Below are 14,576 nucleotides of genomic sequence, written 5' to 3'. Positions count from 1 at the left end.
TGTTACTCATTAACCAGTTAACAGGCATTTGTGTTATTTCCTGTTCTTATTTATTATAAATAACACCCTTATGACTATTCATGTACAAGTTTCATGTGGGCACATATTGATTTTTCTTGGATAGATTCCAAGGAAGAGAACTATTAGATAAAGCAGCAACTCTATGCTTGCCTCTGTGGAAACCGAAACATTGTTTTCCATACTGGCTCTCACAGCTTTTAACTCAATAATCTCTCATTTTCCCTAAAACACTGAGAACATGTTGTTTCTTGCTGCTAAAGTGATCTAGCCAATTCATTCCACTGCTTAAAATTCTTCGGTGGGATCTACTGCCACTGCCATTTCTCTCTTCCTACTTAAGTTCCTCAAAGGACACAGCTGTACATCCAATAAACAAGCCATGTGCTCATTTTGTGTCTCTAATTAAAAATATATACATAAATGTTAACAGACTGGGGAAAATATTTGTGAAATAAAGGCTTTAAGTATTGGTATTAGATGTGAAATGATGAAAATTACAATCTCTTCAGCTATAAGTGCAGCTATAATATGTAAATCATTTGAGAAAAGAGATCACTGGTCAATAAAGCTGTACATCTGCAAAGAAATCTTACTGAGAAACACTTTATTTCTCTAACATGCACCATTGCACTTAAACTTTCACAGGTAAAGTTTTGAAATATCCTTGAAATTTACATGACCTATTGTCAGTATCAAAAACTAATAAATACAAGGTTATCACTGGAAACAAAGAATACTTTCTGGTGTACTTCCTGTGCCACAGGAAAATGAATATAATGAACAGAGACAGCTTCAGTTATAAATCCATTTCTCTAACTTACCTCTTTTTATTCTTGCTTCCTTAATTTCTTCACAGAGTTTATTAAACTCTGGGTCCAGTTCAGCTGCAATGATAGCATGTGCAGTGTCCTTCAAGGTACAAGCTCTGTGTCTAATAATTTTGTCTGTTAAAAAAAGTTGGCATAAATTTATTTTAGATACAAATGGAATAAAATTAATGCAGGATACTTTAAAAATAAAAGTTTAAAAAGACATAGACAATTAAATTATAAAAACATTTTTAGGAAAGAAAAGATTCATATTTATATTCTGTCTCTCTCTCTCTCTCTCTCTCTCTCTCTCTCTCTCTCTCTCTCTCTCTCTCTCTCTCTCTCTCCCTCTCCCTCTCCCTCTCCCTCTCCCTCTCCCTCTCCCTCTCCGTCTCAGTTTTTGAAGACAGGGTTTCTCTATATAGACTTGGCTGTCCTGGACTCCCTTTGTACCCAGGCTGGCCTTGAGCTCAACAGTGATCCGCCTGCCTCTGCCTCCTGAGCACTTGGATTACAGGAGTGCACTACCATGCCTGGCAGAAAAGATTCTCTTAAGAGGTAGGTAAAAATATAAGCTACTCTATCAAAATAGCTTGGAAAGCTGAACATTTACGACCCCAAATACTAACTCCATTAAATCATTACCCCCAAATAAGGTTTTGCTTTTAATTTCTAAAAATTAAACAACATACAATTTTCAATAAAAATTTTAAAGAATTAGGATATTCAATGTGTACCCCAGAGTTTCTACAGACAAATATGAGGAATTCAGGGGGCCAGCGAGCCAGCTCAGTGGGCAAAGCATTTGCTGTGCAAGCTTGGCGACCTGACTTCTATCCTTGGAACCCAGAAGAGACTTAACTCCACAAAGTGGTTCTCTGACCCCACACTTACCATAGGATGTGCATCCATACACACACACACACACACACACACACACACACACACACACACACCTCAGCTGGAGAAGTGGCTCAGCAGATAAGAGTGCTTGCTGATGCTGTTCCAGAGCACCAGAGTTCAGTCCGCAGCACCCATTCCCAGTGGTTCGCCACCTCCTGTAACTCTAGGTGCAGAGAATGTGAACTCTCCTCTGGCCTCTTCAGGCACACGTACACACATGCACATACCCACAAAGATACACACGCATGCACATCCATTGCTTAATCTTTAAAATAAATATTTCATACATAAAAAGCCTTCTCCCTCAAAACAAAACAAACTAGCAACAATAAAAAAACAAAGCACCAGTCCTGACTAACAACTATAAAGAAATTCAGCAGGGGTTGGGTATTGTGGCAGGTTTCAATGAGTCCTGAGAAGTTTCTCTAAAGTGCCACTGATGGAGGAGGAGAACCACTGCAGGTACAGGTGTCATGCCCAAAAGCCAGGAGAGGTCATGAAACTGAAATGTTATCTGATGAGAGAACTCAACAGCTGAGATGAAAACAAATACCAGACCTTCTCCAAAGAGTACACACCTCCTACAATTACTGAAAGGTCACTGAGAAGCTGTGAACAAGAAAGTACCTTACTCAAACTTCCATCATTAAAACCTGACTCTGGTTGTTATCGAGAGCCTGGATTGAGAGGGATGAGGACCCCATTCAGAAGCAGCATCACAAGCTTCTTCTCGACATGACAGAAGACCGTGACTTGAGCTGGAGTGACGGTTGTGATGAGGAAGAAAGAGGACAGACCTGAAATGAGCTCTCAACTATAGGTGAGGGGTTTGGTAAGTATTACAGATGATTCTCTAGCTTCTTGTACCCAAAAGGGGGAAAGGAGGGAGGGAAGTACTACTTAAAAAAGCATATGCACAAAACCATGGGATGGATACGGGAAGAAAGAAGGGAAAAGTTAGAGACTCCTTTTAGTGCCTTTAGCTTTAGGCACTATTGTTTTAAGATGCTTGAGAGATACCCTGATAGACATATATAAGCACAGGCTAGACAATTCTCTGTATGACCAAAGAACCACAGTGATTTCTGTGACCTGCACTTGTTATATTTTCTGTCTTTTTTTCCAAAAAGATTTATATATATATATATATATACGCACATGTACAGGTGCCATGAAGAGAGTGTCAGATTCCCCCACATCTTGAGTTGCAGACAGTTATGAGCCACCCAATATGAATGCTAAGAACCAAACCCAGATCCTTTACAGGAGTAATTCTCCTGCCTCATCCTTGCAAGTATATCCAACTCTGTCTTTAACTCATACGTCTTTTGTTCTTAAATGGGGTATTTACTATCTATTAAATTCTAAAATATGGTTTAATGTCTTGCATATAAGTTTAAGCTCTTACATTTCGGTATATGATCCACTGAGTCAACTTCAGAGATAGATAGATAGATAGATAGATAGATAGATAGATAGATAGATAGATAGATAGATAGAGAGATCAGGGAATTTTGATTGCATATTGATACCTAATCGTTCTAGCACTATTTATTGAAAAGGCTCTATTTACTCTAGTTTCTCTACTGAATCTATTCGGAACCTCTGTCAAAAAGAAATTGACTTTCTGTATTATGTCAAAACTCTGCTCAATTCCATTCTGTTCATTCCAGGACAAAAACTTGTCTATCAGTTTTTATGCCAACATCACGCAGTCCATATTACTGTTACTTGTAAGTCTTGAAATAAGGTGGTATTAAGTCCTCTCTGTGTCTTCCAACATTGTTTTGATAATATTAACATATGCACTTTAGAATCTGTTGGCTACTGCTTATCAAATGGCTTCTGGTGGCCAGGTGTGGTGGCTCACATCTACAGTCCCTGCATGTGGAAGGTTGAGACAGGAGAACTGCCACAAATTCAACGCCAGCCTGGAATTAAGAGACCTTGTCTCAAAAAACTAGAAAGAGGGAAGGGTTAGAACACTAACAACCAAATTTTGCTCCAAATGACTCCTGGTGTTTTAGTCCAGTGATACTGAAACTATAATTTGATTCAGATTTTAAAATTTGGATTTAAAATTTTTACAGTGCTGAGTGTTCTAATCCATAAACACAATTTATTTAGGGCAAGAATTTTCTCAACCATTTTTTATGCTTTTCAATGCATGTATTATATTTCTTTTGTCAGATTTCTTCCTATTTCACGGTATTTGGGGATTTTTTTTGTTTTGTTGTGTTTTGTTTGAGATAGGGTTCTCTGTGTAGCCTTGGCTGTACACCAGATTGGCCTAGAACTTATAGAAATCCGCCTGCCTCTGCCTCCCAAGTGCTGGGATTAAAGGTGTATGCCACCACTGCCCAGCTTCTATTTCATGGTTTTTGATGCTAGAATTTGATTATTTATCTTTTTAGATTTAATCATTTGATGTGTATGAGTGGTTTTGCCTGCATGTTTGTTTGCATACCATACTCATGTCTGGTGCCCAAGGAGATCAGAAAAGGACATCAGAAATGGAGTGGATATGATCCAACATACATTATTCATGTCTGAAATTGTCAAAGAATAAGTAGAAATATTCTAAAAAAATAAATAAATAAAAGTGATAAAGTTCTAGACAGTTGGGATTGTGTTATATGTAACTGTTACAAGGTGAACCGCATCTCCTCAAAATGTATATATCGAAGTGTGAACCCCTAGTATTTCAGAATATGAGTGTATTTGGAAACAAGCCATTCTAAAGAGGTAACTAAGGTAAAAAGAGAATGGGCTCTAATCCAAAGTGCCTGGTGCCCTTTAAGAGAAAATCTGGCTACACTAGGAGTGCACAGAGACAGAGAAAAGGCTGCAGGAGAAGCCACGTAGTAAACCATGGAGAGCAGTCTAGGGAGGAACCAAACTTGCTGACTCACTTGGACTAATTCAACTCCAGCACTATCAGGAAAACCTTTTGTTGTTCAGGCCACTTGGGCTATCTTTTTTGGTATGCTGGTCCTAACAGAGAACACCATGACATACAGACTAATATTTGCCATACAAGAGTTCTATTACTGATCTATCATAACACTAACACAGGTTACACACCTCTGTCTCAAGGGGTAGGAGTACTCTGCTCAGTAATTAGAACATGATAGTCAGAAGCACTAACAGAAATAAATATACGTGAGTTTGGTTAAGTCTGAAATTCATGAGAGTACACCATGACAAATAAAGTTGGAAATGACTACAGATGGCTCCAAAAAATGAGAGACTCTGAGGACTCTGATACCATACACCTGGTACAAAATGTTAGAATTCTGTGAAGACTGTTAAGATTAAGGATGAAATTTCAGCAAAATTGGTCAAATGATGACAAATCCAAGAATTAGTTGTCCTAGAGGTAAGGGAAGAATGTGTTACAAGACCAACAATGCAGAGTAGTCAAACTTAATTCATCTCGTACCTATCCCTAAGATAATAATTACAGTCAAATGGCTGGTTCTGGTCACATTCAGAAACTACAAGTTAAGTTTCTCACCACTTCAAATTTAATTTCTACCACATTATTCTTGTGCATGATAATCTGGTAAACATGTAGTCACGTATGACTTCCAAAGACTTTTACTCTCCCTGTATAAGCAGTTCCCTCATGCCCCCAATGTCCATGTGTAAACATTTAAATACTCATGGGAGTTGTAAAAGTAATACAAAATTCAGGCAATTTCTACTTGCTACATGAAAGACCCTGTGGTTATTTTCCAGGTGCACACATAACAAGTGACTCTGCTTCTAAGAGGCTAAAAAAAGCTCTCTGGGTGGCTAAAGATATAAGAGGGGTGGGGTGTGAGCCCACTGAAATGACATTCTGAGCTGTAACAGCCCTTGTATTGATCTTAAAGAGCAGAGGTGGAAAGTCTCAAGGACAGCCTCACGTAAGCTCCACCTGTAAGACAAAGTCATGGCCTCTAGCAAACCATCACACTCTACACTGAAAGGGTATGTAGCACTAGAAACACTGCTTCTTCCTTGAAACAAGTACTTATATCAGCAGGGCTATAATAAACTATCTAGGGGAAAATTGGATTTGTTTCCTCAACTAGCTTCCTGAAACAAGCATTTAGGCTCATTTTCATAGTCCCTAGATATATTTCCAAATATGTTTAAATTTAAAGTGTAATCCAGGAACTGTAATAAATAAAGTGGGGCCCATTATAGAGCAAATATGTAGGTACCTACTATAGAACTACAAACTTAAACTATAATTTAAATAATGATGTTAATATAAAAATAGAAGTAGAAGCATAATATACAAATATAAATATAACCCAGGGGTGGTGGCGTATGCCTTTAATCCCAGCACTCTGGGAGGCAGAGGCAGGCAGATCTCTGAGTTTGAGGCCAGCTTGGTCTACAAAGCCAGTCCAGGACAGCCAAGGGTACACAGAGAAACCAAAATAGATTAAAAAAAACAACAAAACAAAAAACAAGATAGACAGAAAGACAGACAGACAGACTGACTGATAGGTAATATAATATAATATAATATAATATAATATAATATAATATAATATAATATATAAATATCAACAGCCAATCTTTATGGAATACTTCCCAAACTCAAGGAATTATGCTAGGGGCCTAATCTCATTTGAACCATAGGAAAATGGAAACACCATAAGATTCAACATAATACACTTTCTTATTTAATCCTTACAACCTCATAAAAGAGTTCTATTGTCATCCCTACTATATAGATGGGACAACAAACTTTAGAAAACTTGACTAATTACAGCTAAAGAACTAGAGGACAGAAGCATAGCGCTCACATTCACACCACATCACACGCTGAGAGCACAAGGTCAACGCAGCCACTCCCATCTGATCCCATCTGAAGGGCAAAGGGAGTGAAATGGCCTTGAAATTTAGCCTGTTTGTCACCACCTATCCTGATGCAGATGACATGCATACTAGAAGTGGAAGAAACTGTCCTTACTGCACTAGTTAACAGAGGCTCTCATGCTTTTTGTACTTTTTCAAGATTTTAAAAGAATTTAATAGTACTAATTAAAAGTCTTAAAAGCTGTATAGTCTTTGATGCAGAAATTTCACTTTAATGAATTTATCCTAACAAAAATATGAAGATATACATTCAACTATATTAGAATTTTTATTTGGGAGGTAGTAGGCAATGAAGTTTAGAGCCTAACACATTTTAGAAAAGCCACCTATTGTGCTATATCTCCAGGCTTTTTTATTACTATTACTATTGTTATTACCGGTTGTTATTTTTGAGAGTCTTTAAATTGCTAGAATTAGAAATCGGCGTCATGCCGGGTGTGGTAGCACACACCTTTAATCCCAACACACTCAGGAGACAGAGGCATGCGGATCGCTGTGAGTTTGAGGCCAGCCTGGTCTACAAAGTGAGTCCAAGACAGCCAAGGCTACAAAAAGAAACTCTGTCTCAAAAAAACAAAAACAAAACAACAACAAAAACAAACAAACAAACCCGAAAGAAATCTGTGTCGTGTTATAAAAATATTTATTCACATTTCTGATAGATGGGAAAAGAACTAAAAGACAGCATGTTCAGGACTAGGCCATTACCATATCACATTTATATATAATTTTTAAATGTGAAACAAATCTAGTCATTAATGAGTTTCAAAAATGTTAGAGGAATAAAAAACATATACAAGAATTACATCATTTTATAGCAAAGAGATGTATGAAACTGTTCAATCTTAGCCATCAGGGAAATGGAAATTGAAACTACACTGAGTTTTTTCAACCCAATCAGAATGGCTGCTAATGAACTAGCTCTGTGTGAACAAAGATGAACCCTTATCAATGCTGGGGGAAATGTAAATCTGTGCGGCCACTGTGATATACACCAATACTGTAGTCCCTCACATAGCACCATCTTCTCTTGAAACCCATCAGTCCACCACAGACACTGGCTCACCCATGTTTACTGCAGCACTCTTCAAGGTCCCCAGGGACTGAAATCAGGCTTGATGTTATCAACAGGTAAAAGAATGAAAAATGTATAAATACACATTGGCGTTTCATTTATACATAAAGAAGAATGACTTATTTATTTTTATTTTATGTGCATTGATGGTTGGGCAGCATATATGTCTGTGTGAGGATGTTAGATCTCTGGAGCTGGAGTTACAAGAATACCTCTAACCTGCAGAACAGAAAACACCCCACAGGAAAATTCTGATACATAGTATTAGGCATAGTGACACGCCTCTAATTCCTGCACTCAGGAGGCAGAGGCAGGAGGATCTTTGTGAGTCTCAGACATGTCTAGTTTACATTAATTATCAAGCTCCAGGCAACCCAGGGCTAGACAGTGAGCTCTTGGGTTTTTTTAAGAGTTTGATATATAAACTTACCTGATCCCAAGTTCTGCAAATTAAAAATCCTGTGTTTAGTGGCTCTACTTTCTGATGACTACTGATACTGGCTAAACAAACAAATTTTAAGTTAAATTCATTTGCTAAATTTTCTATCAATCTGAACAAAATTACAATCCAGTATAAAAACTGAAAGATAATGGAAAAAAATCCTGGACAGAAACGTAGTGCCTACAAGTACAGAACCTTCTGACTTAAGTAAGCACAGTGTTTCCGGGCAGACTACTATTTCTTCAGCGTTCCTAAACACATTCACTTACCAATCCGCATCAGGCAAAGTTTATGTTGCCCACCATGTCCTTACCTCCAGGGTCCTTATCAGGGTTGTATTCTAAAGCATTGCTACAGATGAGGTCAATATCTTGCAGGAAATCTTTAGCCGTTAGGTAATTATGTTTATCGATTTTAGTTATTACTGTTGATAAATCCATTGGTTCTTTGATTACTTCAAGATAATCTGAAACCTACAACAAATAGGACACTTCAATGAAAATTATGTCTGGCTATTCATATGCTTTAGTTCATAAAACCACAAACTAAAAACAGAGTGCTTTAACACTTAAACCCATGGAGCTAATTACAGAAGGGTCAGGCGCACTGCTCCTGTGCTCCTTGTGCTCCTGCAGTCACTATCTGACGCACTTTCCATGAAAAGCTTCATGTGCTCATCTGGAAGAGTCTGGAACCCACAGTCCCTTGAGAAGAGAATGTGTGGATAACGCACCCAGTAAGTATTAGTGTGTTAACTCAAAAAAGAACAGAAAAAAGGAAAGGAAAAAAAAAAGGAAAATAAAAAGCTGATTTTTTTTTTCATAATAATATAAAATTTCTGGTACTTATTTCCATTTTTTTTCAACAAAATTTTTCTTTTTTGGCTTTATAAGGTGAACCATTTCATGGAAAGTATTTTCTACTCCTTTGGAGTCATTACACATATTTTTGAATCAATTAAATAAGTATGTTTTTTCTAACTTGTAAAGGATTTGCTGGACTTGTCTCCACATATAAATGATTCTACAGTGAGACATTAAATTGGGATTTATATGATAAGTTTTATGTTTTATGTCACAACCTATGTCTGCTGTTTTCTCAAGTAGAAACCTAAAGTCAAGTAGTGACCATGAAAGCAGTTTCAGCAATTCCTATAACTAGCTCAGGACAACTTTCCGGGCAGTCTCTGCTCTGTGGAAGTGAGGATTTGCTTTCTACAGCACTGATGCCGTTATTTTAAGTTTATGCACAAACACGTGCATATTCATGCACGTAATTTGCATATATTTTGTTCCAACTTTAAAGTCATAGATAAGGTGTGACTGTCTGTCAGCTCTAGGGGGCAGTGGAACTATTTGTTGGACTCTCAGATCTGACCCAGGTATTAAAAGTAGAAACAGAAACATTAATAAACAGAAAACACATTTTTAAGCTTTATACTATTAAGAGTATGAAATTTTAGTACATGCTTAACTTTTAATTCAGTATGTTTTTTAATGTTTTGCTTTCTGCAGCTGATTTTATATTTAATTTTATTTACTAATTTTAAATATAAATTTAAAGTTTATACTTTTAAAATCTAAATTAAATTTTAATTTATATACTCACTTCTAATTCATTATTTGAATATATACTTTTATGATTTCTTGTTTTGCTTTGTTTTTTCAAGACAGGGTCTCTCTGTATAGCCTTGGCTGTCCTGGACTCGCACTATAGACCAGGCTGGTCTTGAACTCACAGAGATCCACCTGCCTCTGCCGCCTAAGTGCTAGGATTAAAAGCATGAGCCACTACCACCTGCCACTATACTTTTATGTTTTAAGCTACTAAGCAAATCCTTACCATGATTCATAAAACTTATACTCTTAAAAAGCAGATGACAAAATTTGACAAAATTTTGTGATTAGGGAAAAAAAAGTTTCTTAAGCAAGAAGAAAACTAGTTCATCCAGCCTGGCAGGCTGGCTCTCCTGTTAAATACCAGGTTCCAAATATACTCAGAGGAAGTGATTTGTTTGTTCAAATCAATCTTTAGGACTGGGGTATAGCTTGGTTGGTAGAGCACTTAAAAGATCTTGGGTTCAATTCTTTTTGTTGTTGTTGTTGTTGTTTTGTTTTTCAAGACAGGGTTTCTCTGTGTAGCCCTGGCTGTCCTGGACTCACTTTGTAGACCAGGCTGGCCTCGAACTCACAGAGATCCACCTGCCTCTGGCTTCCTGAATGCTGCGATTAAATGTGAATGCCACTATACCGAGCTCCTGGGTTCAATTCTTAGTACCATTTTTTAAAAAATCTTTAAAATTTGCTGATAGTTTCAAATGAAAACACTACTAGTAAAACTATCTTCTGCGTGTGTGTGTGTGTGTGTGTGTGTGTGTGTGTGTTTCTTAAGTGAAAAGGATATACTCGGTATATCTTACATGTCCTGTTATTCCATTGAAAAAAAGGCAGAAAGTAGCTACAATGCAAAGGATGAAAGACTGTGGGCTTTCAAGATGGTGGTCATGCCTACAATCCCAAAATTTGGTAGCTGGACAATTGCAAGTTCAAGGTCATCCAGGTCTAAATAGGGAGGCTCTGTCTCAAATTAAAAATGAAATAAAAATAAAAAAAGACTATGGGTTTTAAATTTGAAAAACTTTCAAAACTTGGCTATGTCACTAGCCAACTTCCTCAGCTGTAACATTGGAAAAGTAATAAAATGACCTTGCTTGTTTTCTGAAAGTATCAAATGGAAACCACTACATATTATAGATAAACATTCAAATAAAAATTGTGACAGTTCCTTTATTCCAAAAGAAGGGGAAGACATATGTTTTCAGACTTTTTGGAGGAGATATGTAAGCTAACTCATTCTTCCCAGTCACAGATGACATAATGGTTCCAAAGGAATCTGCTCAGGTCCAAAAACACAGATTTCACAATTAGGACACAACATTAAACGTTGAATCATTCTATAATTCAAATATTCTTAATGACAAAAAAGAAAGAACTAGACACCAAAACTGCTCAAACATGGAGTCTGAACTATAAGGAGAAGGCCAGGAAAGAGTATATTGTGCTCATCCACACTATATTATCCCAGGATAAAACATTTTTTGTATTGAGGGCATTCTTATTTTTCCAAATGGAAAATTCCTGTTCTCACCATCACAAAGCAAGTTCCCACGATTACACAAACAATACACATACAAAGTGAGGAGTTTTCCATTGGGAGCAGAGAAAATCTTTGGAGAGGAAAACAGTTTTAGGGAGACAGGATGTGCTTAACTCCAGCAGCACCTTAGCAAGAGGCCTTTCTAAAGCAGAGTGACTAGGGCAGGCACAGGCTTGTCCGCCTTTTCTCACAAACAGTTAAGGAAATGTCAATAGTGGCCCCGTGGGTGGATACCAACATACTTTTAAAGCAGGATTTATCCTGGAATAAAAATAGTCTATTTTGGACATTTCACAAAAGTAAATTTTAATCCTCCTCTTAAGTTAAAGAGTAGGCGTTCACAGAGAACAATAGTGATTAAGAGTATGGATACAGATTGGTAATTAACTTCACTCAGCAGTCACCAGATATTTGCTGGTGACACTGGTAGTTATCACATGGATTAAGATTTTATAGGCTAGGGGTAATATTCATCCATGCCTTTGCTTTTTTTCCTTCCAAAAAAGATGTCAATATTTTTTTTCTTTTAGCCAGTTCAACTTCACTGTTTGCACACTACTGAAACAAGACCTCTTCAATATCCACCGGTTTGCTGAAGATGTTAAAGCGTTTATCTGTGGCCAGCCTCTTGGTAACATCCCTGAGGAACAGCCGCAGCTCTCTCAATGTATTTTCCTCCTGATCTTCCATGCGATTTTTTTCTGATTCTGATAACTGACGAGGAGGAGAAGGTAGTGCGAGTGGAAGTACTTCCATAGCACGAAGAGCTAAGAAAAAGGGAAAAAAAAGTTAAGATTTAGCATGGTAAGCCAGGACTCAATTGGTCTTCTGGCATTCTCCCAAAACAATCTTTAAAGAAAAGGAAAATTACAAGTATCTTTAAATCATGGAAATTTAATAAGCAAAACTTTGAATGGGAATTAAAAGAAAGTAAAAGAATAATTCACCTCATTAAATAACCTACAGTAAGTCTACTAACTCCTAAGAATTCTACCCTCTTATTCTGAGAACCACAAGGGAGGACAGTGAGTAATACTTACAGGGATGAGGGAAAAAAGAAACGTAGAAACTTTGTGCATGCCCATACATGCATGTGTCTGTATGTGTCTAGGCCAAAGGAGGTCACGAGTGTCCTCGTCCACTGTTCTCTGTCTTATTCCTTCAAGGCAGGGTCTCTCACTAAAGCTGAAGCTTACACTTTGGGGCCAGCAAGCCTTAAACACCCTTATGTTTCTGTCCTCCTCTACACTGGGGTTACAGGCAGCACTGGACCATCCTGGCTTGTCCATGTCCCAGTGCTGGGACTCTGAATTTCAGCCCTCATGTCACTAGGGCATCTCTCCAGGTTCACAAAGCAGAAAGCTTAAACAAAATAAAATAAGGCCATGGAAGAGATGGAAAACCAGGCTGAAGTACCATATGTAATATCTATGCACTAAACATTTTCTTAAGACATTATGAGTGCTCTATCTGCATATACACCTGCAGGCCAGAAGATGGCTTCAGATTATGTTATAGATGTTTGTGAGATACCATGTGGGTGCTGGGAATTGAACTCAGGACTCTAGAAGATCAGACAGTGCTCTTAATCGCTGGAGCCATCTCTCCAGCCCCATCGTCTAATTTTTAAAAATATTTTCCTGGCAAAATAGATGGACACAGACTGCATAATATTAAGCAAGGTCATGCAGTCACAGAAAAGAGCTTACATCATTTCCCTCATACACGGATGCTAGCCTATAATGTATACATGTATATATTTAAACAAATATGCACGTGGGCACAGATGTAGAAAGAAGAACAAAAAAGGTAGTAAGTATTAGGTGGTGAGGAAGGACAGATCACCTGAGTTGTCAAAAAAATAATAAAGCTATTTATTTTTTTAGTTTTCACTTTGTTGTGGATTTTGTTTGGGGTTTTTTTCCCCCCTGTGGCAGATAAATGCATAAGAATGTAATTAATAGTGAAAGTGTAAAATCTGAAATACGCTGCACTGCCTCAGAGTGGTTCTCACTGTACAGTAGGCCACTGGAATGTACAGACTTTGGGACTGGGCAAGTGCCTGTCTGAGTGACCATTAAGCTACCTCTGTGGTGCTTTTTATTACAAGTTCATTACAATAATGTAATCTTTGTATTTTTTAAAAAGGAGATAACATAAGGAGATCTAATACAACCTTTTTCTAAACTTTACCCACTGATGAAATCTTGCAAAACTACGATATCCTAACGAGGGTGCTGATGTTAAAACTTCCAAGTTATCAGACATCTCCATCACCACATATAACTCTATCACGGATTTATTTACCATCAGTGTGTTGAAAATCATTTGAACATTATATTACTGAAATGATTTATTTTCTACTGTAATGTGCTGAGAGATGTTTACATAGTCTCATCATATTCCTTTGTCAGGTATATGAATTACAAAATTATCTTTCAAGCTTGATGTGACAGCACAGCCTTTACACCCAGTACTCTGGAGGCAGAAGTGGGTGGATTTCTGTAGGTTCTAGGACAACCAGAGTTACACAGTTGAGATTCTTTCTCAAATGAAACGAAACAAAACAAAACAAAGCCATCTTTCACAAAGCCTTTAACTTCAATTAAAAACATTTTCGGGGCTAGAGAGATGGCTCAGCGGTTAACCGTACTGGCTGCTCTTCCAGAGGTCCTGAGTTCAATTCCCAGCAACCACATGGTAGCTCACAGCCATCTATGATGTGATCTGATGCCCTCTTCTGGTGTGCAGGTGTATATGCAGATAGAATACTCAAATGTAAAATAAATAAATCTTTAAAAAATTTTTTTCCTTGGCATCACACTAAGCCCAATTGGGACTCAAATGCTAAGTATTTTCACTGAACCTTTAACATGAGAAATGAAAGCCAGTGAAGCAACTCAAGAAGGAAAAATATACCAACAGTGGTGGCATACAGCCGTAATCCCCTTATCGGGGTGGTATAATAAGACAATCATGAGTTCAAGGCTAGCCTGAGCTACATAGTAAGACCCTGTCTCAAAAAACAAACAAACAAAACCATAAAGAAGGCCAATAAGATGGCTCAAGGGGTAAAGTTCTTACCTTAAGGATTTGAGTCTAATTGCCAAACCCCACATAACGGTAGAAGAAAATAACCAACTCCACAAAGTCATTCATCATACACACACAATAAAAAAATTACACATAAAGAAAAAAAATTACTCTAATTAACAGAGAATTCAAGCAAGACATGGTGACTCAGTCCCTGCACTGAGATGCTGAAGCAGAAAGGTCATAAGGTCAAGGTTAG

The 14,576-nt window shown here is 37.5% G+C and overlaps 1 protein-coding gene across 3 annotated transcripts in view; it reads right to left on the bottom strand.

Annotated features, from left to right (window-relative positions):
* Atad2b (ATPase family AAA domain containing 2B) overlaps positions 1–14,576 on the bottom strand; it is a 141,290-nt gene that overhangs the window by 19,409 nt on the left and 107,305 nt on the right. For 2 of the 3 annotated variants that reach the window (XM_051143225.1, XM_051143214.1), the window contains exons 21-23: positions 11,855–12,051; positions 8,442–8,601; positions 843–965 (exon numbers count right to left, since the gene is read on the bottom strand). In XM_051143225.1, coding sequence (XP_050999182.1) covers positions 843–965; positions 8,442–8,601; positions 11,855–12,051 — 480 coding nt within the window. The remainder of the gene's footprint in view (positions 1–842; positions 966–8,441; positions 8,602–11,854; positions 12,052–14,576) is intronic. The other variant, XM_051143219.1, reaches the window with a different exon arrangement.

The sequence above is a fragment of the Acomys russatus genome, chromosome 1, assembly GCF_903995435.1.
Source record: "Acomys russatus chromosome 1, mAcoRus1.1, whole genome shotgun sequence".
NCBI lineage: Eukaryota > Metazoa > Chordata > Mammalia > Rodentia > Muridae > Acomys > Acomys russatus.
This window is presented reverse-complemented; position numbering and strand designations above follow the sequence as displayed.